At 40.5% G+C, this 26,482-nt stretch overlaps 4 protein-coding genes and 1 long non-coding RNA gene across 9 annotated transcripts; 3 read left to right on the forward strand and 2 right to left on the reverse strand.

Moving 5' to 3' along the window:
* Window positions 1-2,598: 2,598 nt before the first annotated feature.
* On the forward strand, window positions 2,599-3,246 carry LOC143413951 (uncharacterized). Its single transcript, XR_013094512.1, has 3 exons — window positions 2,599-2,659; window positions 2,765-2,891; window positions 2,973-3,246. It is a non-coding gene; the product is annotated as an uncharacterized LOC143413951 (long non-coding RNA).
* Window positions 3,247-3,795: 549 nt separating this feature from the next.
* LOC143412491 (uncharacterized) lies at window positions 3,796-5,795 on the forward strand. The gene is made up of 4 exons (XM_076873366.1): window positions 3,796-3,898; window positions 4,068-4,235; window positions 5,428-5,578; window positions 5,662-5,795. The coding sequence occupies exons 1-4, from the start codon at window positions 3,866-3,868 to the stop codon at window positions 5,736-5,738; spliced, it is 429 nt and encodes a 142-aa protein (XP_076729481.1). The 5' UTR covers window positions 3,796-3,865; the 3' UTR covers window positions 5,739-5,795.
* Window positions 5,796-5,805: 10 nt separating this feature from the next.
* LOC101483758 (putative UDP-sugar transporter protein SLC35A4) lies at window positions 5,806-7,179 on the reverse strand. Its single transcript, XM_004571720.6, has one exon. It carries the CDS (start codon window positions 7,173-7,175, stop codon window positions 6,198-6,200), a length of 978 nt encoding a protein of 325 aa, XP_004571777.1. The 5' UTR covers window positions 7,176-7,179; the 3' UTR covers window positions 5,806-6,197.
* A 191-nt stretch (window positions 7,180-7,370) lies between these two features.
* Window positions 7,371-9,865, reverse strand: LOC111500339 (SLC35A4 upstream open reading frame protein). Its single transcript, XM_023154676.2, has 3 exons — window positions 9,325-9,865; window positions 8,882-8,980; window positions 7,371-7,892 (listed from the first exon to the last, which is right to left on the reverse strand). The coding sequence occupies exons 1-3, from the start codon at window positions 9,337-9,339 to the stop codon at window positions 7,695-7,697; spliced, it is 312 nt and encodes a 103-aa protein (XP_023010444.2). The 5' UTR covers window positions 9,340-9,865; the 3' UTR covers window positions 7,371-7,694.
* Window positions 9,866-9,878: 13 nt separating this feature from the next.
* hmgxb3 (HMG box domain containing 3) lies at window positions 9,879-25,865 on the forward strand. 5 transcript variants are annotated; one of them, XM_076873357.1, is made up of 22 exons: window positions 9,880-10,043; window positions 10,646-10,755; window positions 10,845-10,996; window positions 11,118-11,292; window positions 12,696-13,202; window positions 13,321-13,428; window positions 13,539-13,673; window positions 13,761-13,996; window positions 15,061-15,170; window positions 15,258-15,338; window positions 15,540-15,622; window positions 15,727-15,834; window positions 15,949-16,089; window positions 16,323-16,630; window positions 17,292-17,419; window positions 18,872-19,003; window positions 19,111-19,295; window positions 19,422-19,644; window positions 23,301-23,434; window positions 23,638-23,757; window positions 23,952-24,161; window positions 24,288-25,865. In XM_076873357.1, the coding sequence occupies exons 3-22, from the start codon at window positions 10,857-10,859 to the stop codon at window positions 24,879-24,881; spliced, it is 3,858 nt and encodes a 1,285-aa protein (XP_076729472.1). In that variant the 5' UTR covers window positions 9,880-10,043; window positions 10,646-10,755; window positions 10,845-10,856; the 3' UTR covers window positions 24,882-25,865. The 5 variants fall into 5 exon arrangements, with proteins under 5 accessions (XP_004571775.2, XP_076729472.1, XP_076729461.1 ...); XM_076873346.1 differs by lacking the exons at window positions 9,880-10,043; window positions 10,646-10,755 and adding an exon at window positions 10,084-10,338 and having other exon boundaries at window positions 12,696-12,909; window positions 13,033-13,202; XM_004571718.4 differs by lacking the exon at window positions 10,646-10,755 and having other exon boundaries at window positions 9,879-10,043.
* Window positions 25,866-26,482: the final 617 nt, after the last annotated feature.

The raw sequence follows: 26,482 nt of genomic DNA on the forward strand, positions 1-26,482 counted from the left end.
TATGCAGAATCCCTCCTCTGCACATATTGAAACCCTCTCAGCCTTGCCTCATTAACTTTGTCTCCAAACCACTCAACCTGAGCTGTCCCTCTGATGTTCTCATTTCTAATCCTGTCCGTTCTGGTCACTTCTATTGAAAATCTGAGACTCTCCACCTCTGCTTCCTGTCTTTTTTATGTCAGTGTCAGCACCTCCAAACCATACATCACAGCAGGTCTCATTACCATCTTGTAAACCTTCCCTTTCACTTCTTTACCACCCCTGAACCTTGTCTCCGCTCACTCCACTTGCCTCTTCTTCACCTCTTTGGATGGTTGAAACAAACCAAGTTGTTTTTTTTTTTTTTTAACTCATCTGCTTTCACCACCTCTGCTCCTTACAGCTTCACCTTTCCACCGGTGTCCCTCTTATTCACACACATGTATTCTGTCTTGCTTCTAACCCTACCTCATCCAGCGTGCTCTCTACTCTCACTAAAGACCACAATGTTGCCTACAAACACTATAGTCCAAGGACACTCCTGCCTGACCTCATCTGTCAGCCTGTCCATCATCATTGCAAACAAAAATCTATATGACACTAATGTTATTTCACTCAGCAAACCAGCTTCAGATCTTCATCTCTACAAGAAAACATATCCAACTCAACAGGGAGTGAATTTGACTCAGAGCCTACAGGTAGATGCTGGGGTGGGGGATGGCCTTTTGAAATATGTTCAGTAACAATGGAAGGAAGTAGCGGCATAGCTTTTGGGGAAAGCAGTGTTCACAGGCAGGCAGTGAAAGAATGAGCAGGGAACTGACAGCTTATACCAGCATGATTAAAAGGGTGTTGGGTATGTGAGGGGAGTATGCCAATGCGAGTGCCGCAGTACACTAGAGTGATTGCCTGAAGTATCTTGCAGCCTTCACCTCATTAGTAAAACCTGTACTTTTCTGGCTGCGATGAGTCAAAAATGTCTGCAGTTATATGGTCCTGTTAATTAGGTCAGATCAACAGGGAGGACAGCATTTGCCTCAGAAATGTAATTTTTTGATATCAGTTCTCTTTATGAGTAGAAGCTTTATTCAAGCTAAAAATTATTAATTCTACATTTTACAGCATGGTTTCTTATGTCGGTGTGCTAGAGCATGAACACAACACAAACCGCCTTTTCAATCTCAGCAGGTCATTTGGAATTGGCTTTTAGCATGGCTGCTCTCTCCCTTAGAGGTAAGGTGCAGAGTTCAGTCATTTGGGAGGGGCTCAGAGTAGAGCCGCTACTCCTCCACATCAAAGAGAGCTGGCTGAGGTTAGTCAGGTATCTGACTAAGAGGCCTCCTGGATGCCTCCCAGGTGAGATGCTTCAGGCATGTCCTACCAGGGGAAGGCCCCGGGGCAGACCAGGACATGCCAGAGAGATGATGTCTCTCTGTTGGCTCAGTGTTCTTTCAGATAAGCTGGGGAGAGGGAGGTGTGGGCTTCTCTGCTAAGTCTTCTCCCCCTGCAACATGAAGATGGGTGGATGGTGTACTTAGTTTTTCAGATACTTCCTTTGCATTTTGCCTTAGTTTTTTGATAAAATAATAATAATACGATGTAATTTGTCATGTGTTGTAATTCAGCTCAAGTTGTTTTTACCTCATTTTAAAAGACCTGTAAAGGCCTAGATATCTTTATGTATTGATTTTATACCCAGATTAATTTCTGATATGATATTATATGCTATTACTATATTATATTATGTCCTGATATCTTAGAGACAGGGTGAAGAGCTCCGAGTAGAGCTGCTAATCCTTCATATCAAAAAGAGCCAGCTAAGGTTGTTTAGGTTTCTGACTAGGATCCCTTCTGAATGAGGTGTTTCAGGCATGTCCTACCAGGAGAAGACCCAGATCCAGGCCCATTATGTGTCTCAGCTGGCTTGGGAATGTATTGGTGTTCCCCTGAAGGAAGTGGAGGAAGTGGATGGGGAGAGGGAGGTCTGGGCATCTTTGGGACCTGAACCCAGATTAACGGCAAAAAAAAAAATATATATATAAATAACTGGATGGTTGGATAGCATATCCACTTTGTGATATTTGATATATATTTTCAGAGTGAACCCACTGCTGAAGGTCCTGGACCAAATCCCAAATCCTGCTGCTAATATCAGTGTGAGCCTCCTGCCTCATTTGCTTAATGATGCCTTAAAAGGAAATAGCAGGACTGTCCTCATTTACTGCATTAACCCTCAAGGTACTGAGCTACACCACATCAACATACAAAGAAATAAATATGCATGTGTGATTTACAAAACAAAAATAACCCTCCTTCTTTCAGGTCTTCTAGATAACGAGACACCTTCTGCTTTAAATCTGGCCCAGAAAGTGAGAGGTTTTGCAACTAAGCCCACCACTGGTTGCTGGAGTCCAAGGGCAACTGAGCAAAAGATTCGTGACAGCATCACTGATCTAAGAAGCGTGATAATGTCACAGGGGGACAGTGAAGTTCACAGCATCTACGAGCTGGCCGAGCTCACGCAAAACCTGCAGGTAATTCATAAAATCAGCCTCATGGAAAATAATGCTTCCCAAAGAATGAGTTTGAGTCTGTGCTGTGATCACCACAACAGATGGTGAAAAATCAATCATGGGAGAAGAGACGGGAAGAATCAGAAAAGATAAAAGTCAAAATAAAGGTTTATATCCGAATTATTACATTTATTCACAAGTGTAGCAAAAACTAGAACACAAAGTGTCTTCAACACAATAAAATGAGCTCCATGTTTTATATTACTTGGCAGACTTGCAAGACCTCAAATAGCAATCTGCTGTTTTCTGGAGATCATCACCCCAACAGCAGGCAGGGTACAGATACAATGAAATGTCTACAGGACCAGCTGAGGCAGGAAATGGAAGAACATATTACAGGTAAAATACTCAGATTCAAAAGTCACGGTTCCATATGGCTAACCACAGCTGGCGTATTCTGTTTGTTTCTCATATTCCCAGAAGGTAAAGAGAATGCAGAAAAGGTCCAGGAGAGAGTAGCGAGAATCCAGCAGCTGAAGGAGGCTCTCAGGGAGGAGACACTCAAGAGTGGAGCTGCTACTGGGAATTCCCCTGCCTGTCAACAAGTAAAGCACATCATCTGGCATTACAAACTCTAATTTATTACAGATCATTTAGAAAATACTCAGACCCCTTCACTACTTGAATACCCTATGATGTAGATGGGGAATATAGTCCCACATATGCTGCAGTGAAGCATATGCATAGCACGATTCTGCCACTGAAATGCTTTTCCTTGGGGATGAGATGAGCAGTGTTACTCTTTTTTTTGAAACATCTGAACTTAGTCCTTTCAGTGAGCTCCAAGCAAGTAGGTGTTTGTCTTTTATGCACGACCAGCTTCCATCTAGCCTCTCTATAGGCATGATGTTGGAGTAATGCTGACCTTCAGCTCACTTCGGTTGAAACACCAACTCATCAAAGTTTTAAGCTTCCACTTCAATTTGGCTCCTGGTAACAGTTGAAATGTTGGAAGATGTTCAACACTCCTGCCCTGATCGACGCAAGTCTACAGCGAATTTCTTGGACTTCTAGGTTTTAACCTGACGTCCAGATTTGGTTTTCCGACAACATGTTAAAATGTGCAAGAACAAAAGGGGTTTGGGCATTTTCCAAAACCATGCATGTGGTTGGATAATGCAGTAACAAGGCTGAATCAATAATCTTTTCACCATCTAAAAATTATTTATGTGCACAAGAGTGGGCAGCCCACACAACGGCATTTGTTTTGCCAATTTAATGATTAGTCTCAGTTGGAATACAACAAAGCAGAGGAACGGAGGAGGCAACTTAAGGAGGATCATGGGAGATTAATTCAGCAGGAGGTGGAGAAGATGGAGAGAGACTTGGCACAGGAAAACCTACCGGTGAGATAATGAGATACACTAACACTATTCTGTTTGTGATCCATCTTAACTGAGGTTGCTGAGTCAGTTTGAATTAATGCAAGGCTGGATTTATGGCAGGCAGTGGAATTCACTGTATAATTATGTTATTTTCTTGAATAATTTTATGGTTTGTGCATTCCTGTATTAGAAAGAAGGTCCTCAGAGGGACTTGCTGGTACTGACCAGAGAGAGACAGGTCCTAGTACTGCAGATAGAGGCCTTGCGTGCCGAGGCCCAGCAAGCTGAAAAAGACCTACAGGATCAATATGACAGACACCGAGCAGAGCTGCACTGTCTCAGGGAGGAGAGCCTGCAGGTGGGAGAAATAACCATGATTCAAATAACAGGACTTATTCACATTTAATCAGTTTGTTACTTTCAGCAAACTCATGTCTGCCTGAACTGCCTCTGAAATTAAAAACACCAAAGTTACATTTCTATCTTCATAAGGACGATCAGAATTTGTGACTCAGTCTTGGAAATCAATACCATGTGTAAATTTTTAGCTGTCATCAATTCGTCTGGATTTCCAGATTATTTAAGAGAGGTCGTAGCTATGCATGTAAATATTGTTCTTCTCGATAACTACAATTGCGTAAAACACAAGCTGACATTTAACTCTTTGATTTAAAAATGTGCAACAAGTTTTATAGTAGCTGAGCTATCAAATACAAGATTTCCCTTTAGCTCAAAAGACAGTATCTATATCCTAGCGCCTGTTAGCTAACTTTTGATGAAAGGTGGGGGATACACTCAGGACAGGCAGCCAGGTCATCACAGGGCATGACAACACATAGTGATGACAAGTTATTGTAAACATGCGTATGAACTTGCCTGTAAATGTTTTATGGAAAGTTAATCAAATTAACAGCAATTAAATTTACTGTATAACTTTATTAAAAATATGTATCTTTGTATGGTTGATTACTATATTCCTGTATCCGTTAGGATTTATGTACAGTAAACATCACATATTTATATTTGGAAGCACTGCCATAGACCGTAATACTCTGATGATGGATAATGCAGCGCTGACACATCCCCCCCGAGTGATGATATTTGCTGATTCAGCTGTATGAGGAGGGAGGAGTCACGTATATAAAGTTCATATTTTGCATCTTTTCCTGCTCTTAGTACTTCAGACTTACATTAAAATTATTAAGCATTTCGCCTAGTGTTGCTGTGTGTTGCTATAAACATGGCAATTAAGAATGCAAGCGAGACAGACCATCGTGACATTTAAAAGAGTAGGTTATTCCTACAGAGAAATCCACAGAAAGAAAGCCACACATACTCAGAAGATGAGTTTTTGAAGTTAACAGCTTGTAAGGCAGCTTACAAGACCACAGTTTGATATTGATCATAGTAAGCAAATACCAGTTTTGACTTTAAAGAGAAGACTATGCTCTATATAAAATGACTTTGTTAGCTGCTTCATAAAAATACTTGTATAAAGCTTTACTAAATGATATCCTTTCTACATTGCCCCCCTGCTGTTATCTCCCTAGGTGTTCAGAGTGTTTCGTCAGGTAGGCGAAGAGCAGAGAAAGATTTCAGAGGGCAGATACAGAAGTGTGCTGCTGGAAGCGGTGCAGGATGCCATCTACTTGTCTGCACAGAACCAGCAGCTGCAGGCAGAGAATAAGCAACTCCGTAAATGTCAGTTTGAAATTATGTAACCTTTGCTAGATGTGTGGTTGTATAACTAAATGCTTAAAAAAATGTTTTTTTTATTTAAACAGCAGCAGCAGAACTGAAGGATATGCTAGCTGCACAAGGTGATCCCATGGCTGATCCCCCGTCAACACTGAATGTGTGACTTGAATGTCTTTACGCAGCAGTGTGCGGACTGTAAATCATGAGAAATAAATGTCAAATAAAAAAACTATTTTTTGACAGTTTATTGGTTATTAAAACACTGCATAACACTTTATCTCTGATGTTGTTCTTGGCAGAGAAGGTGATAAAAAATGAAAAAAAAAAAAAAATAGCAGCAGTCATCGGAAATAATTCACTCCATATAACATTTGTTTACTGTCTGATCTGAATTTACTGCAGTGTAACACAATCGGAAAGTCAAATTAGGCAACATGACTTAACAGGTATGAGCAATATGGTCACAAACACGTGTTGAATCCAAATAAAAAAAAGAAGAGTTTCAAGTTTCAGATGGAAGATAAGGCATTAAAAAACCCTAAAAAACAAAAGTTTAGGTAGCCTCCACTGAGAGCTTTTGTGGGGTCAAACTGTGCTGGTGGTTCTTTTATTAAAGACTGCACTATCTGTAGTAAAGGTAAGCTGCCAATCCAATCATAGCAACAGGTACTGGGAATAAAGCAGTCAGCTGCAAACCTAAGATGGACCAAGACAACAGAGCATTAACCAGCATGGAGCAGGAAATGACAAACAGTCTGGTGATCCCACTGCCATGTTTGAGAACCACAGACATCAGGAGTCCATTTGCTGCTTGTCCTGCAATGATAACCCAAACCACCCACGAGTAGCCTTCCAGAAAGCCTTTGTCACTTGCCGCAGAGGAAAAAGATGACAGTCCATTGATTACCACACCAAATATATAGAGGTAGAGGTTCTGTAGGCTCAGGGGAAGCTGCTGGCTCTTCAGTATCCCCTCTGTGTAAACTGCTGCCAGCCCTGAAACACAGCAGTACACCAGCACAAGGAAAAGCCCCCAGGCTGTGATATGAAGCCTTTCAACTTCCTCAGCTTCACCCTTTTCAGGTTCCTCCAAATCCAGGTTACTGTAACTGTGGAACACGCCTGCAAACATGAGGAGCCCCAGGCCTAACCACTGAGCAGGCCGGAAGCTCTTGCCCAAACAGAGGGAGTAAAGCAGGGCAGTGGAGGCAATTTTAAGATTTGACAGTACCTGGAATGAACTTGGGTCCATGTAGGCCTGCATCAGAACAACCAGGTTGTTGTTGAGGGCGTAAAGTATAGCAGGGACTGCATAGGGTGCCACGAAGGCAAGGCGTGGAAAAGCACACAAGTTTGATGTACCACCAGTGAGAACAAGAGTCATCAGAGAGATGAGCAGTTTAGCTAACTCAATCATTACAACACACGAGGAAGGGTTAAAAGGGACTTTACCATCTACCTTAGTGAGAGTGATGAGTGGTGCATGAGAACCATAGATGAGAACCATAAGCCCCAAGAGAAACCCCCACCTAATTCTTTTCACCAACTGCCTCTTAATCCTTGCTGGGGGACTGGGCCCCACATTATCAATCACAATCATAATCGATGACACACAATAAATACTTATTTTCCAACAATCTGAACCTCAAGCTTTGCTAAAGTGCATCAACCCCCCCCACTTAAGGTTACTTTGAAATGACAAGCAGCAAATTACAGCCATTTAAATGGTAATTGCACAATAGATAGATATTTCTCTATGTAGCATGTTTTAGCTGAACAATAAAGATGTAGGAAATATTTTCAATTGTTTTTATATGACTACTTCAAAATCTGACAGGTGTAAACAGCTGGACCAAAACTAAGACAGGTCATGAAATATAAAGGCTCAAGGTCAGGGTTAACATTGGACAGATGCAAGTGGAACAGTAGCATGTAACTTCCCTCACAACAAAAATGCAAGAAAAAAAAGAAGAAGCAAGAATTCAGTCCCCAGTAAAATTTGAGTTAAATGTTTACATCCATAATTCAGTCTACGCAAAAGTCCTGATCTATCACGAGCCGGGAACTCCAAGAGTAGTACTTCTGTAAAGTCACTGGAAAGACAAACAGTCATCCCAGATTACTTTGGTCCTTTCTTCAAGTTGTTCATGTACTCCTTAAAGGTCCTTTCAATGTTGGGCACTTGATAATTCTGCGCTGCATACATGCCAGTGACTGTTCCCAGCAGTACTCCCAGGAAGGCAGATGAACGTAGTCTGGCCACCACATAACCGGCCAAAAAGCCTTTCAAAAATGGCGATCCCAACACTGAACCACCCTACAAGGCAAAACAATATACACAAATGAAGATATTTCATTAAGGGTAAATATATATTCTGCATAGACCACAATCACAATTTAGCTTCCGTTAGTCTGAATGAGTGACCAGTATTCACTTTTATTCATCAGTCGTAATACAACTGCTAACGGAAATGCTTTACATTTACAATGATATACACTCTCCGGTCACTTTATTAGGTATACCCACTCAACTGCTCATGAACACAAATATCCAGTCAGCCAGTCACATGGCAGCAACTCAGTGCATTTAGCCATATAGACGTCGTGAAGACAAGACGCTGAAGTTCAAACAAAGCATCAGGGTAAGGAAGAAAGGTGATTTTAAGTGACTTTGAATGTGGCATGATTGTTGGTGCTAGGTGAGCTTGTCTTGGAGATTAAGTATCGGAATTTCAGAAGCGGGACCACGCCTCTATACACGCTCCTTTCGGTTCTCACCTATTTAGGTTTCCCCAGTCCGACAAGCTGTTTGTTCTCAAAATTATTGTCAGTTTTGTTTTTGGTATTTTGAACTATACTTATCTGTTGTGTCTCTGATGAAAATGTGGGGAATGGATGACTTATTACAGACAAAATCTACCTACAGGTAGACAAAGTATCTCAAACCTGATGTCACAAAGCTCAAATCATGTCAAACTGGTTTCTTGAAAGCCACAATGAGTTCATGCCACTTAAATGTCAGCTGATCTCAATGGAATAGAGCACCTTTGGGACGTGGTGTGACATTTGATCAACAAATCTGATGCTTACATGTCAAGATGGGGGGGAAAAAAAGCTGTCAGTAATGTTTCCAGTAGCTTGTTTAATCTGTGCCATAAAGAATGGAGACAGAAAAGATCCAACTCGGTAATAGCATCATATACCTTATAAAGTGGCCACCGACTGTATATTCCTACAGCAAGATTAGACAAGGAGAACGTGCTTCAAGGTACTGACCACTTATCTGGGACACTTGTAATAACTTACCTGGGGAATTCCTGCAGATACTTCGTGCTCTACTCGCCTCTGGATCTCATCCAGCTGATTTTTGAGCTGTGTTAGATCTCTTAACTGTTTCAGAGGATCCTGTAATAAAAGCAGTTAATCAAATTCCCATTAGAAATGATATGATAGTTCGAAATTAATCTACCCGAGGACAGGTGTCAGCCTAAACTTGTCTCCAGCGGTTTTACGAAGAGCACATTTGTTTTTTTCCAACAAACTCCACACTTCTGTCGAAGTTATCACAGCTACAAGCGGTAATACTAAAGCCGAACAATTTCATGTAAAAGTGATCCCTACCCTGTTAAAATAAACGCCAAAATAAACGCTGTTAACAGAAAAATATATTTTATTGTTCTAGCAGTCGCTAACATACGATGAAGCGCACAACATAAACATTTTAAGCCTGACCACACTCTCTCACTAACCTTGTCATCCGCCATTTTTGCTCGGTGCGTTAATCGGCATTCGGCTCATAAGTCTGTGCTGCAGCTGTTTGTCCGCTCGATTGGTATAGCCTGGAAATCAATGCTTTGCAATACGTTAGTTATACAAATGGAAATTTGGTGCTGTTGGCAGGCGTATGAGAAAGTACGGTTAGAAAAAGTTTGGAGTTTTCCTTCCATATCGCTGTCGTGCAAAGTTATGAAAATCATTGTCAGGATGCACGTCATTTAAACTTTTCAAATGCATTTCTTTGGCTTTGGGATTTATGGGGAATATTTAATTTTTAAATGCGTCCGATTTATGTATCCCACTCAAAGCCACTCTCTACCCTGTTATTCTACTGTAGCCCCTCTAGAGGCATTTAACCGGAAAACAATTGCGCTTGCTTGTGTCCACAAGCACTACTCCGTAGGACGCACACTGCACTTTCACGTGGCAAAAACGTCTTACGTGATTGGTTTAATGTATACATTCTGGCATGTGATTGGTTAATGACAATGGCAACAAACCGCCATCTTTTTTCATGAGACGACTAGCAACGAGGCTACTTTACACCTTTACTAGCGTCGTGAAATTCTTTATCTAATGTAAAGAACGGGCAACACGTAGCATTACTTAGCATAATAACACAATGCATGGACATTTTCGGCGACTTCTAAACGTTGTTCAGAGTAGTTTGTAGTACCTTGGGCCGTCGTAGGTAAGACTTCAATAAGAAGGCATTTCATTGGATAACTGACTGACCGTGCGGGCAGTATTAACACACGCCATTAAACCTACCTTTAAAACGAGGAAGGAGCGGTGGTTTTTACATGTTTGTTTGGTTTAGTATCTCTCTCCCTGAGCAATGTGGATAAAAGTGCATGGCATTTTTGCAGCGATATATTCAAATAATAACCTTTAGTCACACTCCAGTACTTTTATTAGTATTATTTTTCATTAGTTATAGCCTTTATGAGCACCTCTGCTTGCCTCTCATCACCCGAGGAAAGGAGGTGAAATAAACTTTATGTCAACAGCACTGCAGTTACTATGTAAAATCACCCTTGTCATACTGTTCAAACATTGTGCCCGCTAATGATTTGTGCCTTAGTTGCATGTTATTGTGTTATTAGGCATAAAATAGCTAAGATGTGCAAACATGGAATTTCATAAAAACAAATTTGCAAGTTGTTTCCAATTTGAGCTTTAGAATTTACTGCATGCGAACGAGATATTGTATTCACTCGTCTAATGTGTGTTTTTGTCAGTTCTTATCGTTTGTGTTTTTATTTACAACTATTTTACTGCTCTCTTGGCAAGTTAACTGCCGAATAAGAGATCTTTATTCTCCCTGAGACTTTTACTTGGTTAAATAAAGCCTAAATGCTTCTATTTTTGGTGCTTCCCTTTTTGAAGTGAAGTGGAGATGGGTACGCTTTGACACAACACCCCTGCAATAAATTCCATCTTCTTGACAGTTCAAACATGGATCCCCTGCTGTGTGTCATTTTTGTCCTAGATCTTTGGAAACATGGACAAAGTGGAGCTTTTTGAGGTTGTTAAAGTGACAGAAGAGGTGGAGAGTGCCTACAGCCAAATGGAGGTGACATCCTTTAAAAAGAGGAAGAGCAAACCTCAAGATGACAGTGTGGAGAAACCTAAGAAGCCTAGGTAACATGAATAAAATGGTTTTCAACCCTTCTCTCATCACTGGCTGAGCTTCAAAGGCATTAAAAATGTCTTAAAAATGTCATGTTCTAATTGTAGACTTGGAATGTGTTATCTGCCTTAGGTCTGCCTATCTGCTATACTACTTTGATGTTCACCAGATTATGCAACTCGGAGTCTCTAATATGCCACAGTCTGAGATCAACAAGCGTATCAGTGAGAGCTGGAAACGACTCAGCGTAGCTGAGAAAAGCTACTACCTGGAAAAAGCCAAGTTGGAGAAGGAGGGCATAGATACAGTAAGCTGCAGTCTCAACTTTTTTTTTTTTAAATGTAAACAAACCAGCGTATCGGATTAGCTGAGAAGACCATATTATTTAAATCCATTAATCTGTAGATTAAACCTTCTTAAACACTTATGCTAGAATTCAAAACTGGCGCACTTTCACCTGGCAATATGAGTCTGTTACAAATAAATTAGAAAAATACTTAGTTCAATATATGGGAAAAAAGATTTAATTTACATTTAAGACCTTCCTCAATAGTATTTGACTATCTTTCAAAATATGTATATATTCCTACATAGTGAACAATAGTGTCAGAACGTTGAAAAATGTCTGCAGCCTTCATAAACGCAGGTACATAACCTTACTTTTGCTATATGTGAACATGCAGTCATCCTTTGAAGTATACAAGTCATTTCCAAGGGACGACTTACTATGATCGTAGAATATGATTTTATAAATATAATAGGAGGGCCCCATCACTGCAGCCAATCACATCATGAAAAACAATCACTTTTTATAACTTCTAAACAGTGAGTGATGTTAACATTTTCAGTGAAGATCTGAGAATAAATCTAGCATGTCCACAGATATGCTAGATCTCTTTCTCTTACAAGGATAACAGCTTGTGAATGTGAGTGTGAATGGTTGTCTGTCCTTGTGTGTTAGCCCTGCGACAGACTGGCGACCTGTCCAGGGTGTACCCTGCCTCTCGCCCTATGACAGCTGGGATAGGCTCCAGCGCCCCCTGCGACCCTGAAAAGGATAAGCGGAAGCCGATGGATGGATGGATATCTTCTTTGAAATATCAGCTATGAATCAACAAAAGAAACCATGTAACCGTGTTTAGCTGGACGTGAAGAGTCAGAATTTGTTACTATGGTAACTGATTCAGATTTTAAATTACTCCTGTTTTCTGAACAAAACATCCAGATTTTCCCTCATCTGAGTTAAAAAGTTCAGTAAAAACTTAACAGTAAAAAGTATTTTTATTATAATAAATAAATGATGTTATTCCTATTTATTCTATTTATCCCCTTTGTATATTTTATTTATATTTGTCTCTGTATTTATATATGTGTGTGTGTGTGTGTGTATATATATATATATAACAGTTCTGTAACTGTAACTTCGGTCGTTGCTGTGCTTTTTTTGGAAGTCGAATTTCCCAGAGGAACCCACCCGAGGGATTAATAAAGTTCTATCTTATCTTATCTTATCTTATCTTAAATACTGTACTAGTAGACACTCTAGTAGTAAATTAATCATTATTCCACAAAGTCAACCTGTCTTTTTAAAAACATTGCCACTGGTAGACAGCTGATTAAAAAGCCCTTCCTCCAGTGAGATTCATTTATTTCCTTTATCATGAATTCTTTTGGCCATAAAAAAATGTCTCGATTGTGCTTTTTCCTCAGTCATCTGTTAGTCTCTCCAAAGATCTGCCAGGCTTCCGCAAAATCCTACCAAGAACCAGTTACTTTGTATTGTCCAAAGGCTGCTCTTCAAGTCTCCAGCCGGGAAGCTCTCAATCAGAGCTCAGCATTGAGTCTACGGAGAATCCACCTGAAAATGGCTTGCCCTCAGTCTCCCTTATTCAGGAACCCCGGTTGACACCTTTAGGGTTGGCTGGTAAGGTTGAACTCTCTGAACACCCCATTGTTGTTGATGAAATAACAGGGGAAACAGCAGTAGTGTCACCTGCCCTCCAAGGAATTCCACCCACCTCTTCCTCCTCCTCTGTCTCACCGAAAGCAACAGCTTCTGGAGACTCCAGTGTCTCACAGAGCTCTGGTGACTGTATGGCAAATCGGGTCATACTGAAAGGAAATGAGGCAAAAGCTGGCAGTAGTAGTTACAGTGCATCGATGGTGCAGCAAACACAGGGGGAAACCACACAGGTGGTGGCCATCATACCCACCCAGGTACAACCTAAATGTCCTCCATCTTCTGCCAGGTTGTAGACTGATATTCATTAACTTATATAATCACCTAATTTTAATAACAGCACATGTATTTTGCTTACTTCTTGCCTTACCCTAGAACCTACTGGAGCCCAAGTCTTTGGCAACTGTGAGCTCTGTGGGCCCGGTGGTGATGGTCCCTGTTAGAGCAAGCATAGAGCAAAGTGTCAAACCTTCATATAAAATGGTAAGCATGCATATTAGTCAAATAAAGAAAAATCTTGTATCTGGAAGAGTACACATTTAATTTTTAGGACTTGAAAGACCTGAAGTTACATATTTTCTTCTTCTCATCAGTCTGTGAAGACATACACTCGGAGAGGTCGAGGGAGGTGTCTGAATCCTGGCTGTTCATTTGTCTACGTTACCCGCCACAAGCCACCAACATGCCCCGAGTGTGGGAGCCACTTGGGTGGTAAATGGATACCCGCTGTAAGTGTTAATGAAACCTAAGAAAAAAATATTCACTATTTACTTGTGATTCTAATCAGTTAGTTTTGGCTGCCATTTTCTTAATAGGCAAAAAAGTCACACGAGAAGCAAGCTGCTTCAAGGCAAAAAGCTAAAAAAAAAGCTAATAAAAGCTGTCAAACCACACAACCAACAACTCAGAAGGCAGGTGCTGCTGTCAGCAAAATAAATACTACTGGAGTCAACAAAGAAGGACAAGTTGTGAGGCGCGCCAGAAAGCAGCCTGTTCGTTCAGCTGGATTGCCACAAGAGGGCAGCAGCACCAAACAACCGGCTCAAACAAGGTGCGTGTCATTTCTGCAGATTATTACTGTCTGAGAGTTCACAAGGCCATTAAATCAGATATTAAGTGTGTTCGTTCTTTTAAAGAAGCAAGTTGATTACATCAGCGGTCCCCAACCTTTTTTGCGCCATGGACCGGTTTATGCCCGACAATATTTTCACGGGCCGGCCTTTAAGGTGTCGTGGAAAAATACAACAAAATAAAACTAGTACCGGTACCGAAAAAAGAAGACTTATTCATAACACATGTGAAAAGACGCAGGAAAACCGAGTTAACGATAAAAACTATAACAAAATAACGCTGAAAAACGATAAAAACCCTGAAAACCATACATTTCACACTGAGCCTCAACTCTCGCGGCCCGGTACCAAACGACTCACGGGCCGGTACCGGTCCGAGGCCCGGGGGTTGGGGACCGCTGGATTATGGCTTTTATGCTTTAGCTGCAGAAGGCATGCAGTATGAAAAGTACAATGCAAAAGTCTCAAGATTGCTTCTTGTAGTCTGTCATTTATATTTACATTTTTCTTCAATACTTTCTTTTAATGTTCAAAGTCATTTTGAGTATTAATTCTCAGGGCTTTCTGAAGGACTATCAACATTTTTCGTTAACTCATTTTAATCTCGTACTTGAATTTTTTTTAATATTTGTTAAGCCATGTAACAATAATATCAGAATAACTGAAGCATAAAAAGGCACTAAAATCAATGGCATGTACCTGTATTTGTAGATTTGTATCTGTATGCCCGTATTTGTCATTTTCCTACCAAATGTCAAGAAATTTGAGGTGGCTCAATGCTTTTTCACAGCACTGTATGTGCATTAGTGGATTTGTTTATTTTTAAAAATGCACACTTATCTTGTTTTTTCTCTTTTAACTTACTGTACCTTCCTTAATAACAAGAACTGCCAAAAATGTGTGGAAAAAAGGGCCATTTTGAAAATGTGGATGAAGTTGAATTATACTCATTTCCTCTTTGTGCTGTTAAAACAGCTGCCTGCTGCCCTCTGTGTTTTGACACTAGACTGTATCTGACTTGACATACTTACTCTTTTATTTCTAGACAAGTGAAAGACAATCCTAAAAGTGCCTCAATCCAAGGCCAGGAAAAGAGCAGTACCACTGTGCAGAAGAGGCCTGTGAGGCCCATCCTTCCTGCCTGCTACAACACAGGTGAAATGAAACAGAGCCAGCAGTAATGTTTTGGTGCATGTGCTTAATTGGGCTCTTACAGCGTCAACATATGTGTTTGTGTTTTAGGTCGTGCTGTGTTTCAGATCATAACTGTTCCACCTGACAAAGAGAAATGTCAGTATTCACACAACAATAATTCACCGAATGGTAATGATCATTTGACTGTATTTCTAATTATTCTTCATTCTGTGCAATTTCCACATTTGTGGCTTCTGTCTGGTTTTATTACATGTCTGCTCTGTACTTGTTCTTGACACATGCAGACCAATTTTATCATGAAGTGTCTCGATGTGACTGTATTTTCTGAGGTTTTAGCTCTCAGTTGATCTGGTTCTTTTTTAACCACAGTGCCACCAGAGAGTTTCTCAGGTCTCAAACCCAGCACTTTAAAGCAGCTCGGCCACGCTGTCCCAATGACCACAGCTAACCAGGTTAACACATACATATGGTTACACACACAGAGAAAAACCTCACACAGAACTGCAAAACAGCAGAGTTAATTCTTCTTTCTAACTGTCTGCATGCATTTGCATAGGATTTTCCGGGCGCAGCTGACAGAGGCCAGCCCACGTCTTCTCTGACTGACAGGAGAGTGAATATCCTGTCAGTTGTGCCTTTCAAACAGCAAACAGTTTCCAGTTTTGTGAGTATCTTCTTTGCAGTTTATTTTGCTGTAATTGTGTACAAACCTGTACTTTTGTCCCTCTATATTGCTTGTTTGTTGATATTTAGGTAATTTACTTCTTTATTCTTTAAGGATTTGGGACTGTCCACAGCACGAGGCAGGGGTCGGTGTAAGAACCCATCTTGCGACTATATTTATAAGAACAGGCACAAACCTGCAGTGTGCCCGAAATGTGGCTGCGAGCTGACCCAGAAGAATGCCAAGGCAACAAAGGTACACAAAACCTTCCTTCCTCCAATTTTTCTCCAAAGTGCAGGTGCTGTAAGGTGCTGTTACAGCTGTAACACTTTCGTTTACTTGTCTTCACTATAATTATTGCAGAAACCTTTAGCAACTTCTGAACACAAATGTATTAAATGCTTTACTTTTACTTTAAAACCAACATTTTTGTATTTTTCAATACGGATCCATTTGTCTCCATTGATTTCTTAATTTCCCCTTTTCAGTCTGAGACTCTGCTGTGTCCATACAATCCCCTTAGTCCTGCCCAAAAAGACATCCAGCGTCAAAATACGGTGCAGCTGCTGCGCAGCTCTTTGCAGATTCCTGAGAATGAGACTGAGCTTCAGGAAACATTAACCCTCATCCAGGAGCTCAACACTTTCCAGGTTGTCTTTGTTCAAGTGGCTGATCAGGAGCAGGAAAACAGCGCCGAGGCAGAGACCATGCTTCAGTCTAGGTGGCCTCAGTACTACGAGTCAGCAGCTACTCACTGTGGCCTGTGTAACTACCCTCTCTTCAAAGGTGATCAGAGGTAAGAAGATGCATGACAAGATTAGTTTTAATATCTTTAGTATTCTCCCACCTTGATTATTGTAGTTCACTTTTCACATGTGTCTCCCAGTCCTCCATATCTAACCCCCAGTTACAGCAGGACAGCAGCAAGGCTGCTTACAAAAACTAGTCAGCAGTCACATATTACACCTATTCTCTGATTCCTTCACTGGCTTTCAGTGAATTTGAGAATCCACTTTAAAATTCTGACCTCTGCTTAAATAGCAGAGCTTCTGAAACCTCGTCACTGCAGCCGGCCTCTCCGATCCTTAAACCAGGGTTTTAAAAATAGAGGTGATTGTGCATTTGAGGTTGTTGCACCTAAACTGTGGATTAGCCTTCCACACTCATCAGGTCAACTTCACTGTTACTGGTTTTAACTGCTGAAAAGTCATTTTTATAGGTTAGCTTTCCCTTAATATTTCCCCTCTTGACTTTGACCGTAATTTGCAACTATTTGCTTGTATGTTGGAATGAGTGTCTGACCGTATATGGTTGATTTTGTTTCTGTGTGGTTATCATCACTCTGTGGCTTTTATTCAAACTGTTAAGCACTTTGTAACTCTGTGTTTTGAAAAATGCTAAAAAAGTTATTATTGTAATATCTGGTATCTTACATTATCTGTATCTGTACATTTTAGCACTGTTGCAGGACAGGAGAACTGCTGGCTGCTCACTGAAACTCTAATGCAGACAGTCTCTCTGCAGCTCAAGGTTTGTCTCAATGTTCAGTGTCTGGCCCTGCACAGCTTCACTGACCTTCATCCAGGTAAGCAGAGCCAATTGAAGGTATATTGCACATATAATTATGGGATTTGTTTGAATTAAATAAAGATTCTTCAGGAGACTGGCTACCTTTTGTCTGCAGAAGCTCTCAGTAGGCACAAGCTGGCACATATGTAGTAATGACCAGAAATTTACATTCAGTTATCATAGGCATGAATGCCATGGTAATTTTAATTATTTATTTGAACTGTTCTTTTTCAAAGAAGTATTGGTTCTGAATTTATTCTGGATTTTCTCTAATCCAGACAGGGTCAAAAACATACACAGACTCATCTAAATCTTTCAATAAGTGGTGCTGAGGTTCTACTGTGTTTTTTAACGTGATGAGGCCAAAGCCTATTAAATTCTCGCTGGTGATCCCAAACAACATCAAAACTGGTTTTGAAAGGATAAAACAAGCTGACATTAGACTTCTGGAATGGTCTTCCTAAAGCCCCAGCTTAAACGTTTTTAAAAATGAATGAACTAACCTTATGCTTAAAATGCATAAAACCTTTGACTCTATGTGGATTAGAGAAAATTTAAAATAAATTCAATCCTATGCACCAGTTCTTGTTTTCTAAAGTTGTTAAAGATGTATGCTTCACAATCATTACACCCTGAAAAACAGCTAAAAAATCAACAATACCCCAAAATACCACGACATTTATGCTGTATGTAAACTTCTGACAACATCTGTACATTTATAGGCCCATGCTCCCAATTTGACTTATCCAGTTTTTAGTACACTGTGCTTCTGTGATCCACTGGACAGAAAAGAAGTTGGCAAAGTCTTCAGTCGTGATGGAAATTCCAGTGTTACCAAAACAGCAATGCTATTATGAGTAACGGTGGCTCTGTGAGACCAAAACAGTAAAACTAAGAAGGGTGCTGCAATTCTGTTTGCTTAAAATGTTAGAAAAGACAGCAGTCCACTACTTTTAGCCTTGCTACTCATCAGTCGCTCCTTTTTCAAAAAAGAAATTGGTGCTTGTTCAAATGTTAACTCCATCAGTACCTGCCCTGGGATAGCTCTTCTTCAAAAAGTGCCCTTAAAGGTCAGCTTCTGCAGTAAAATGTTGCATTTACCAGTTGCAGTAATTATTTCACTGATTGGTTAAAAGCCTAGCATATAAGACTCCAGTGAATGCAAATCTATCAGTATTTTCAAAAACTGTTGTCATCGTCTTTCAACTCCATACTAACCTTTAATAATATAAGGACAGGTTAACGTTTCAACCTGCCTCAATATGGTCAAAGTATCAGATGGGGTTGTTGATGATGTTGATGACTTTTGGCTGACCATGGAGAAACAATATTTTCCTTGTGTATTCATACCAAAAGCATTGAGTGGATATAAACAGCTCTTACTGAGGAAGCTTTTTTATAAGGTGTGGTTTAGCCTGTAGCCATATTCTCTGGCGTCGAGTGGATGAATCTTTCTTTATTCTAACAGGTCTGTTCAACATTGGGAACAGACTGCTGGTGAGCATTGACCTCTTTCTGAAGATCAGGGCCAGCATCAAACTAGGCCAGTCACCCTATCAGGCAGCCAAGACTATAGTGGACCACGTCCCCAGTCATCCTGGTAAAATCCTCTATTACACTCAGCATTTATTGCTTCTACTTTGTAAGGGTCTACATTTTTAAAAATGGCTTTGACAGTCTGTTTTCTCCTTTGGTTTTGGCCCCCAGTCCATTCTCTTAATCCAGATGAATCATCTCAAATTCAAGAGCTTCTCCTGAGTGGCTACTGGGCCTTTGAGTGCCTCACCATCCGAGATTACAACGATATGATCTGTGGCATTTGCGGCGTTGCTCCAAAGATAGAAATTGCACAGAGACACACAAACAATGTCCTGGAGCTCAAGAATGTAGAAGTGAGAGTTTGGTGATAACAACTGTAATTAATGCCACATAACTTTTGTTTTGGCAATGGCTGCTTTGTTTAGATATGTGTTTGACTGTGTGCTCTTTTGTTGTGTCCTCTTGTGACCTTTCTGCAGTTTACCTGGCCTGAGTTTTCAGTGTCAGATGAGGTACATGTGGATGACTTCTGGCTGACCATGGAGAGTGAGGCTATTGAGCAAGCAGCTTTCCCCACAGACATCCCTATCACACGGGTAGATGCTTCCATAATTGCTCCCTTCATTCCACCTTTGATGAGGAGCCCCACTGTTATCAACACAGAGAAGGACAAGGTCTTGCCACACCCTGAGCAGTCCTCGGGTATGTTCTTCCTGTAAATTACTGCTGATTTTAATCTCCACATGCATAAATCATTTTTATTAAGGGGTGTCCGATGTTCCAGTGATTAAATTCTAGTGCAATAAGTACTATATTCAAGCAAATATAATGGAGATTTTTAAGGCTAAAAGAACATAAATACGTAATAGTGTTTAAAAAAAACAGTTTTGTAGTAAACACTAGGGGTGCAACGATATTCGTATCGATATTGAACCGTTCGATACAGTGCTTTCGGTTCGGTACGCATATGTATCGAACAATACAATTTTTTTCAAATTTTTTTTTTTCAATTTTTTCAATTTTTTTTTTTTTTGTGTCCCGTTTGGATCTATAGCCATCAGAATTGTTGTCTTGAGGCCAAGAAAGATGCCAAGAGGATTTATTTTAAGTGGATCATCATATTGGTCCATTTGATTGACCTTTATTATAATTATGAATTTATTTTATTTTCAGTTGCAAACGGGACAGACATGACTGTGGGATAGGACAGGGGGAAAGAATGAAAGAAAGAGGGGGAGAGAAAGAAAGAAAACCAAAGGGGAGAAAAAAAAAGAACAATACAAAATTTGTAATTTATTTTATCAACTTTCCTTCTGACGATGCTGTCTGTGTTGAGCGCTCAGTGAATCTGCATTTGACTACTCCGCCTAGGCTCGAGAGTGCAGCCTAGGCGGAGTAGTCGAACGCAGATTCACTGAGCACTCAACACAGACAGGATGGTCAGAAGGAAGAGCGCAGGGCAAGCTAGCGAGACAGAAGTGGACCTCCCCACCCTCATTCAGATCTGGCGTTTGGAATTATTTTGGTTTTCATGTGACGTATGACCCTGAAGGTAAGCGAGTCATGGACTAAAGTAAAACAGTATGTTGGATGTGCCATGCAATGCTCAATTACATGGGTGGGAGCTAGTGTGTTAGCGCAGTTAGCTCGTTAACGTGTTGGCCGTCTAGCCCCTCTGTATAGGGTAGCTCGTTAACGGAGATTTGCCGTGTTGTGGCGTTAAGGTTATTTCAACGAGATTAACCTGAAAGCACTAGTGGGAACACAACGAATATGACTGCACATTTACACCGACATCATCCTAGTGCAAAGACAAAAACAAGCATGCATGCTACAAACTTTAGCCGAGTCATTTAGACAGCTGTTAGCACAGGATTCTCCTTATGGAGACCTGATATGTTTAATATGCTGCTGAGAATATAGCCCAGAAGAAACGGATAGTATAGCTTTTATTTTGGAAAGAGACATTTCTCTGTAATAAACTCTTTTCCAAAGATGAGTGATTCCTCAATCAGATACAGGGCTCGCAATATCGCTAGCCCGACGTCCCGGGGCTATCTCTCCCCTGCCTGTCGGGCTATTGTAGGAAGGAAAAATATATGTCAATGCTTTTGCATTCTTTCAGAAATGTAGCTGGGTAATTATGTCATTGGGTGAGCCACTGTCAATATGTGACATATTGAAATCGTGTTTGAATTTGCACTTGTTTTTTTGCTTTCACTTTGCAATCGCGCGAACTGTGTATAGAGAGCGACAGCACTGATCTGTGAGTGATGATAATTTGTGCACCAATTCCTCTGACATAGTCTTATTAATTGTTAGCTTACTATGCAAACATGACAAGTGAAATCTCCCGCAGCTTAAACATGTGAGAGGTTGATCGCGCAGAGAATCGCTGAGCTTATGTGAGTGCGGCAGGATATATATTTCACTACGATGACCTGGATGATTGAGAACCTTCACAGACAGATATATATTTTAGTTCTGCTGAGCCAAATAAGACAGGTCAGGGTGAAGAAGTGACAGCCAAAAAAAAGCTTACCACAAAACGGAGAAGTTATGACAAATCAGACTATAAGGCAAAAAGAAAGTGCAGCTTTATGGTTTCATGGACAAAAGAATTTCTGTGGCTGCAATATGACGAGCTAAAAAACAACACGCACAAGGGTTAGGGTTAAATTTAAAAACTGTACTTTTGTGTTAAAATATATATTTATAATTTTAATAAATGACAAATTAAAAAGGCATGAAAATTTTTTTGTATCGAAAAAATATCGAACCGTGACACCAAAGTATCGAACCGAACCGAACCGTGAATTTTGTGTATCGTTGCACCCCTAGTAAACACATCTCACATGACCATTCATGTGCACTGTATGTGCGTAAGATGCTGTAAACAGGAAACGGAGGATTAAAAACATACTAAAAGTGAGATCAAGGATTTCTTTACTCGGACTGCCGATAACATGGAAATGTTACAGAACCACAGGAGCGGCGGGAGAACATAGATTAGGGGATTGTTGCACCAATATGGTGATTTAGTAACGGGTATTAGATCGGTATCCACTGCTAGAAGAAGTCATTGCAATGAAAAAGCAAAACTATGAAATCTCACAGGTAGCCTAGCCATAATATTTGAGCTTAATATACCCTCACTGGCCACTTTATTAGATATACTGGTTCAACAGGTCATTAATACATGTGTAAACCAATCATCTGACAGCAACTCGATGCATTTAAGCATGTAGACGTGGCCAAGACAACCTGCTGAAGATCAAACACATCATTAGAATTATGATTTAAATGACTTTGACTGGGGCATTGTTGCCACGTGGGGTGGTAATTTGCAAACTGCTAATGTACTGGAATTTTCCTAAACAACAGCATCTCACAGAGATGGTTTACAGAGAATAATTTGAAGAAGAGGAAAAATCCATCATCATCATCAGCATCTTGCCGCACAGCAAGAAGGTGCTGTTCAATTCCACCATCAGGCTGGGGTCTTTCTGTGTGAAGTTTGCAGGTTCTCCCCGTGTTTGCGTGGGTTCCCTCCGGGTACTCCGGCTTCCTCCCACAGTCCAAAGACATGCAGTTAGTGGGGATAGGTTAATTGGTTAATCCAAATTGCCCATAGGTGTGAATGCAGGAGTGAATGTGAGCAGATGGGCCACTTTAGTAGGAGAGCACATGGTTTTCACGCCTGTTAGTTAACAACAGGAAACCAAGGCTACAATAAGACCACAGAAGACTGGTCTGAGGAGTCTGGACTTTTGCTGCCACGTTTAGATTTTAGGGTGAGAATCTGGCATAAACAACATGGAAGCATGGATCCATCCAGTGTACCCATCTTCTAATGTATAATACACCATGTCACAAAGCTCAAATCATCTTAAACATCTTTATTGAACATGACAGTGAGTTCACTGCACTCAAATGGCCTTAGCAGTAAAAAATCTCGTTGTGATAGAGCACCTCTGGGATGTGGTTGAACCGGAGAGTCACATCATTCATGTCAGTATGGACTAAAATCCCTGAGGAATGTTTCCAGCACTTTGTTGTATCTGTCACCATTTGGACAATAAAGTGCAACCCAGTACTAGGAAAATGTATCTAATAATGTTACTAGTGACTGTATATGACTGAGAAGAAATCAAGGTTGTCTGCATCATCATTTCGGAAAGTCTCAGTTTTGTCTCGCCAGACTTGAATACAGACCTACAGATTTCTAATGAAAACTGAAGGCAGCATTTGCAAAAGTTGGAGTAGTGTGGATCTGAAATATATGTTAACTTGCTTTAAGATGATGGAGTAGGGATGTAGCCATTTTTTAAGACAGCATTGTTCATCATGTGCTTCAGGAGATCCATCAGTTTTGGTACGCCTCATTCACGACAGTCAGCTGAGACTCGACAAGATTGAAGATCACACTGAGGACGAGTTGAGAAAAGTCCTGGACTGCTGTGGGGCAAACATCGCCCCAGGTTCCACTAAGGTACGTGTGTGTGTGTGTGTGTGTCACTTTTTTCCTACTAAATAACTGGAACTGGAACTAAATTTACTACTTATGAAGCAAAATCTTCAAAAATCTGTTTTCTTGATCATTAATTTGCTTTGTTAATTCGTTCATTTTCTCATATTTGTGTGAGAGTTTGTAATAATAAAACCCTGCTTTCTGTCTCCATTTGAATGAATTAGAATGAGCTGCTGGCCTCTCTGATCTCCTTATACGCAGTCGTTCATAGCGGCCTCTCCACTGCCACACAACCCCCTGCACACCTCACTGCTGGCAAGCTGTCCAAAGTCTGCCCCCACAAGGTAAAAACAGCAGCCAGATGTTATCCAGATGTGTCAAAACAAATGAATTAAATGGATCAACTTGTATCACATGCATCCATCTGCAAGTGTCATTTGGCGCAAACACACCAAAGTATTTTAAAGAAGTAACAAACAAAAGTGATTTTACACACTTTAAAAAGTATAATTGTTTTCTCTGTGATGCCTGTGCCCAGGTCATGTGCGCGTCTAAGTACTTGGTGAAAGGAGAGACGGCTCGTGACCATGTTGATCTGCTGCTGTCATCTCGCTACTGGCCTCCAGTCTATGTTTGTGACAGTGCTCGTCAGGTGGCCCTTTGCACTGACCTGCAGTACCCACAGCTGGCGAAACAAATGTGGGGCAGAAATCAAGGCTGCTTCTCTGACCCTTTTGAAAAACCAGTGGTGTGTGATTCCAGTGTTTAGTGTGATCGAAATAAGCTGTTATTATAGTAGTTTGCATTCAAAAGTTACGAGGTAAACACTCTGTGTGGTGCCTTCCTCAGACAAACTGTCCTTTGTCTTCTTTAGCTCGTGTCATGTCCGGAGCTCCAGGACCAGCTGTACAGTGCTGACCTGTCCTCCGGAGCAGAGAACCAGCAGGTCCACCCCATCACCAAGTCCTCTTCCTGCTGGCTGGTTCATCCTCCACAGGAAACCCAGAAGCCTGCTGCTCCAGAACATCATTCTATGGTCGTCTGCAAAGACCTCGAGCCCTATGTTAGCCTGGTAGCTGAGATAGAGATGGAGAAGGGCGAGGAAGATGACAAGAGTGCTCCGGATAAAGAACAGTCAGATACACTGAAGAGTGACTCCACAGAAAGTTCTTCTAGCGTTCCTTCTGTGAGCCGTGCGCTGAAACAACCTATTGTTTTCAACAACACTGCTTATTATTACCTGTACAACCGTCTGGTGGATTTTCTCACCAGCAGAGACATCGTGAGCCAGCAGATCAGTCAAGTTGTAAAGGCCTGCCAGCCTGGAGAGGTCGTGATCAGGGATTCTCTGTACCGACTGGGAGTGGCGCAGATAAAAACGGATGGCGAGGAAGATGAAGGAAGTGGGGTGGAGGGACAGGCACAGGAGGAAGTAATAGAGACGTTTGAGGTTGTTCTGGATGAATAAGCTAATTTGGCTTAGAAAGCGAGATATGTGAGCAAGCAGGCAGGGAGGTGGACTGAATGTATAATGGCTGCAAAAATTTAGAAACATGCAAGTTCTACTAGTGATTGTAGTGATTGTAGGGTTAACCCTGACAATAGTAGTATTTTTAAGATGGTGATCTTGTATCAAGTTGTTGAAACGGTTTTAGAGATGTTTAAGTGTGAGAACAAGTAGATCAGATTGATGGTAATGAAATGTCAAAGCTGTCCTTCTCAGTTGACTAAATGAATGTAACCTATGTATATATATATGTTTTTTTAGCAACAGGAAATAAAGATTGAAAAAAAGAACAGAACATATATGTAATGTATGTAAGTAACCTTGAGTCCTGCTCGTAAATGAGTGCTTTCCTCTGACTGAAAGAATGTAAGCAGGGTTTTATTCACTCAGCTACGACTTCAAACATGAAAGTAAATATTTAGCTTTGAATTATTTGGTATATTTATAACCCTTTGGCGTTCCTGCTTTACATTTTTACACTCTTACCTCTCAACTGCCACCCGCTGCCTTTTGGACTGATGTTTATTTTGGGAAGCGATTATAAAATGTTAATTGTAATATATGATAATGTGGTGATAGACCCTTGTTGGTAGTTTTTGCTTTAATTTGTGCCACACTGAATGAGTTGGGTTGACTCAAGTGAAGTAGCCAACCTTTAAAGAAACAGCTGCATAAAAGATGTGTAATATATCTGTCTATGTGAAGTATTCGTGTTTTTTTTTTTTTTCATTTTTTCTGGTGTTGATAAAGATAACGTAGACTTTGCCTGGCAGTTAAAATGAACAATGGATGAACAGAATCTCTATGGAAGTATTGGGGCTGCAGAGTTGTTAGTAGGGACACCTGTTGATCAAGTGGCACCGAAGCAGCCATGTATAGTGGTAATATGCAAAAGTAGTCTGTAAATTAAACTGCTTCTGTCACAAATAAATATAAAGAAATTAATGGCTTTGCAGCTTTATTTAAATGTATAAATAACATGTGTATAAACTGATAAACTTAGACTTGACAACAGGAAATCTGAAACTTTGTAACGGTTTAATGTCTGCTACTGTAAATCTGTTGTCTGTGAAGTTTCCTTACTCAGTTCTACATCAAAGCCACCCACAAGCAACACTGACATTCAGAATTACAAGAAGTCATCACATGAAAGAGGCTGCAAACATCAGGATGGTTTTTGAAGTCCCACAAAGGTAAAAGAAGTGAAACAGCTCCAGGATACAGTTTCTGACATCATTCATTGCTTGAGGAAATGAAGAGAGGTTTACAAGTAAGCAAATTACTAATTATGTTATTAATTCAGTCAATGTTGGGTGTACTTTGGGGATTAATGAATTAATATATAATTATGATTGATTAATATATAATTAGATGATTAGAATAGAATAGATGTGAAGGGAAAAAAAAGCAAGTTTCTGTTGTTTTTTTGCAACACTGGATTTTTAATCAAATATTAAGTAAACAACTAGAAAGCGAAAATTTCTGAAGAAATTTTAAGTGTGCCTATGCCGCCGCTAATCAGTATAGTTTGCCATTCAAACGGCTACAGAGAGCAAAACTCA

The sequence above is a fragment of the Maylandia zebra genome, linkage group LG2, assembly GCF_041146795.1.
Source record: "Maylandia zebra isolate NMK-2024a linkage group LG2, Mzebra_GT3a, whole genome shotgun sequence".
Lineage (NCBI taxonomy): Eukaryota > Metazoa > Chordata > Actinopteri > Cichliformes > Cichlidae > Maylandia > Maylandia zebra.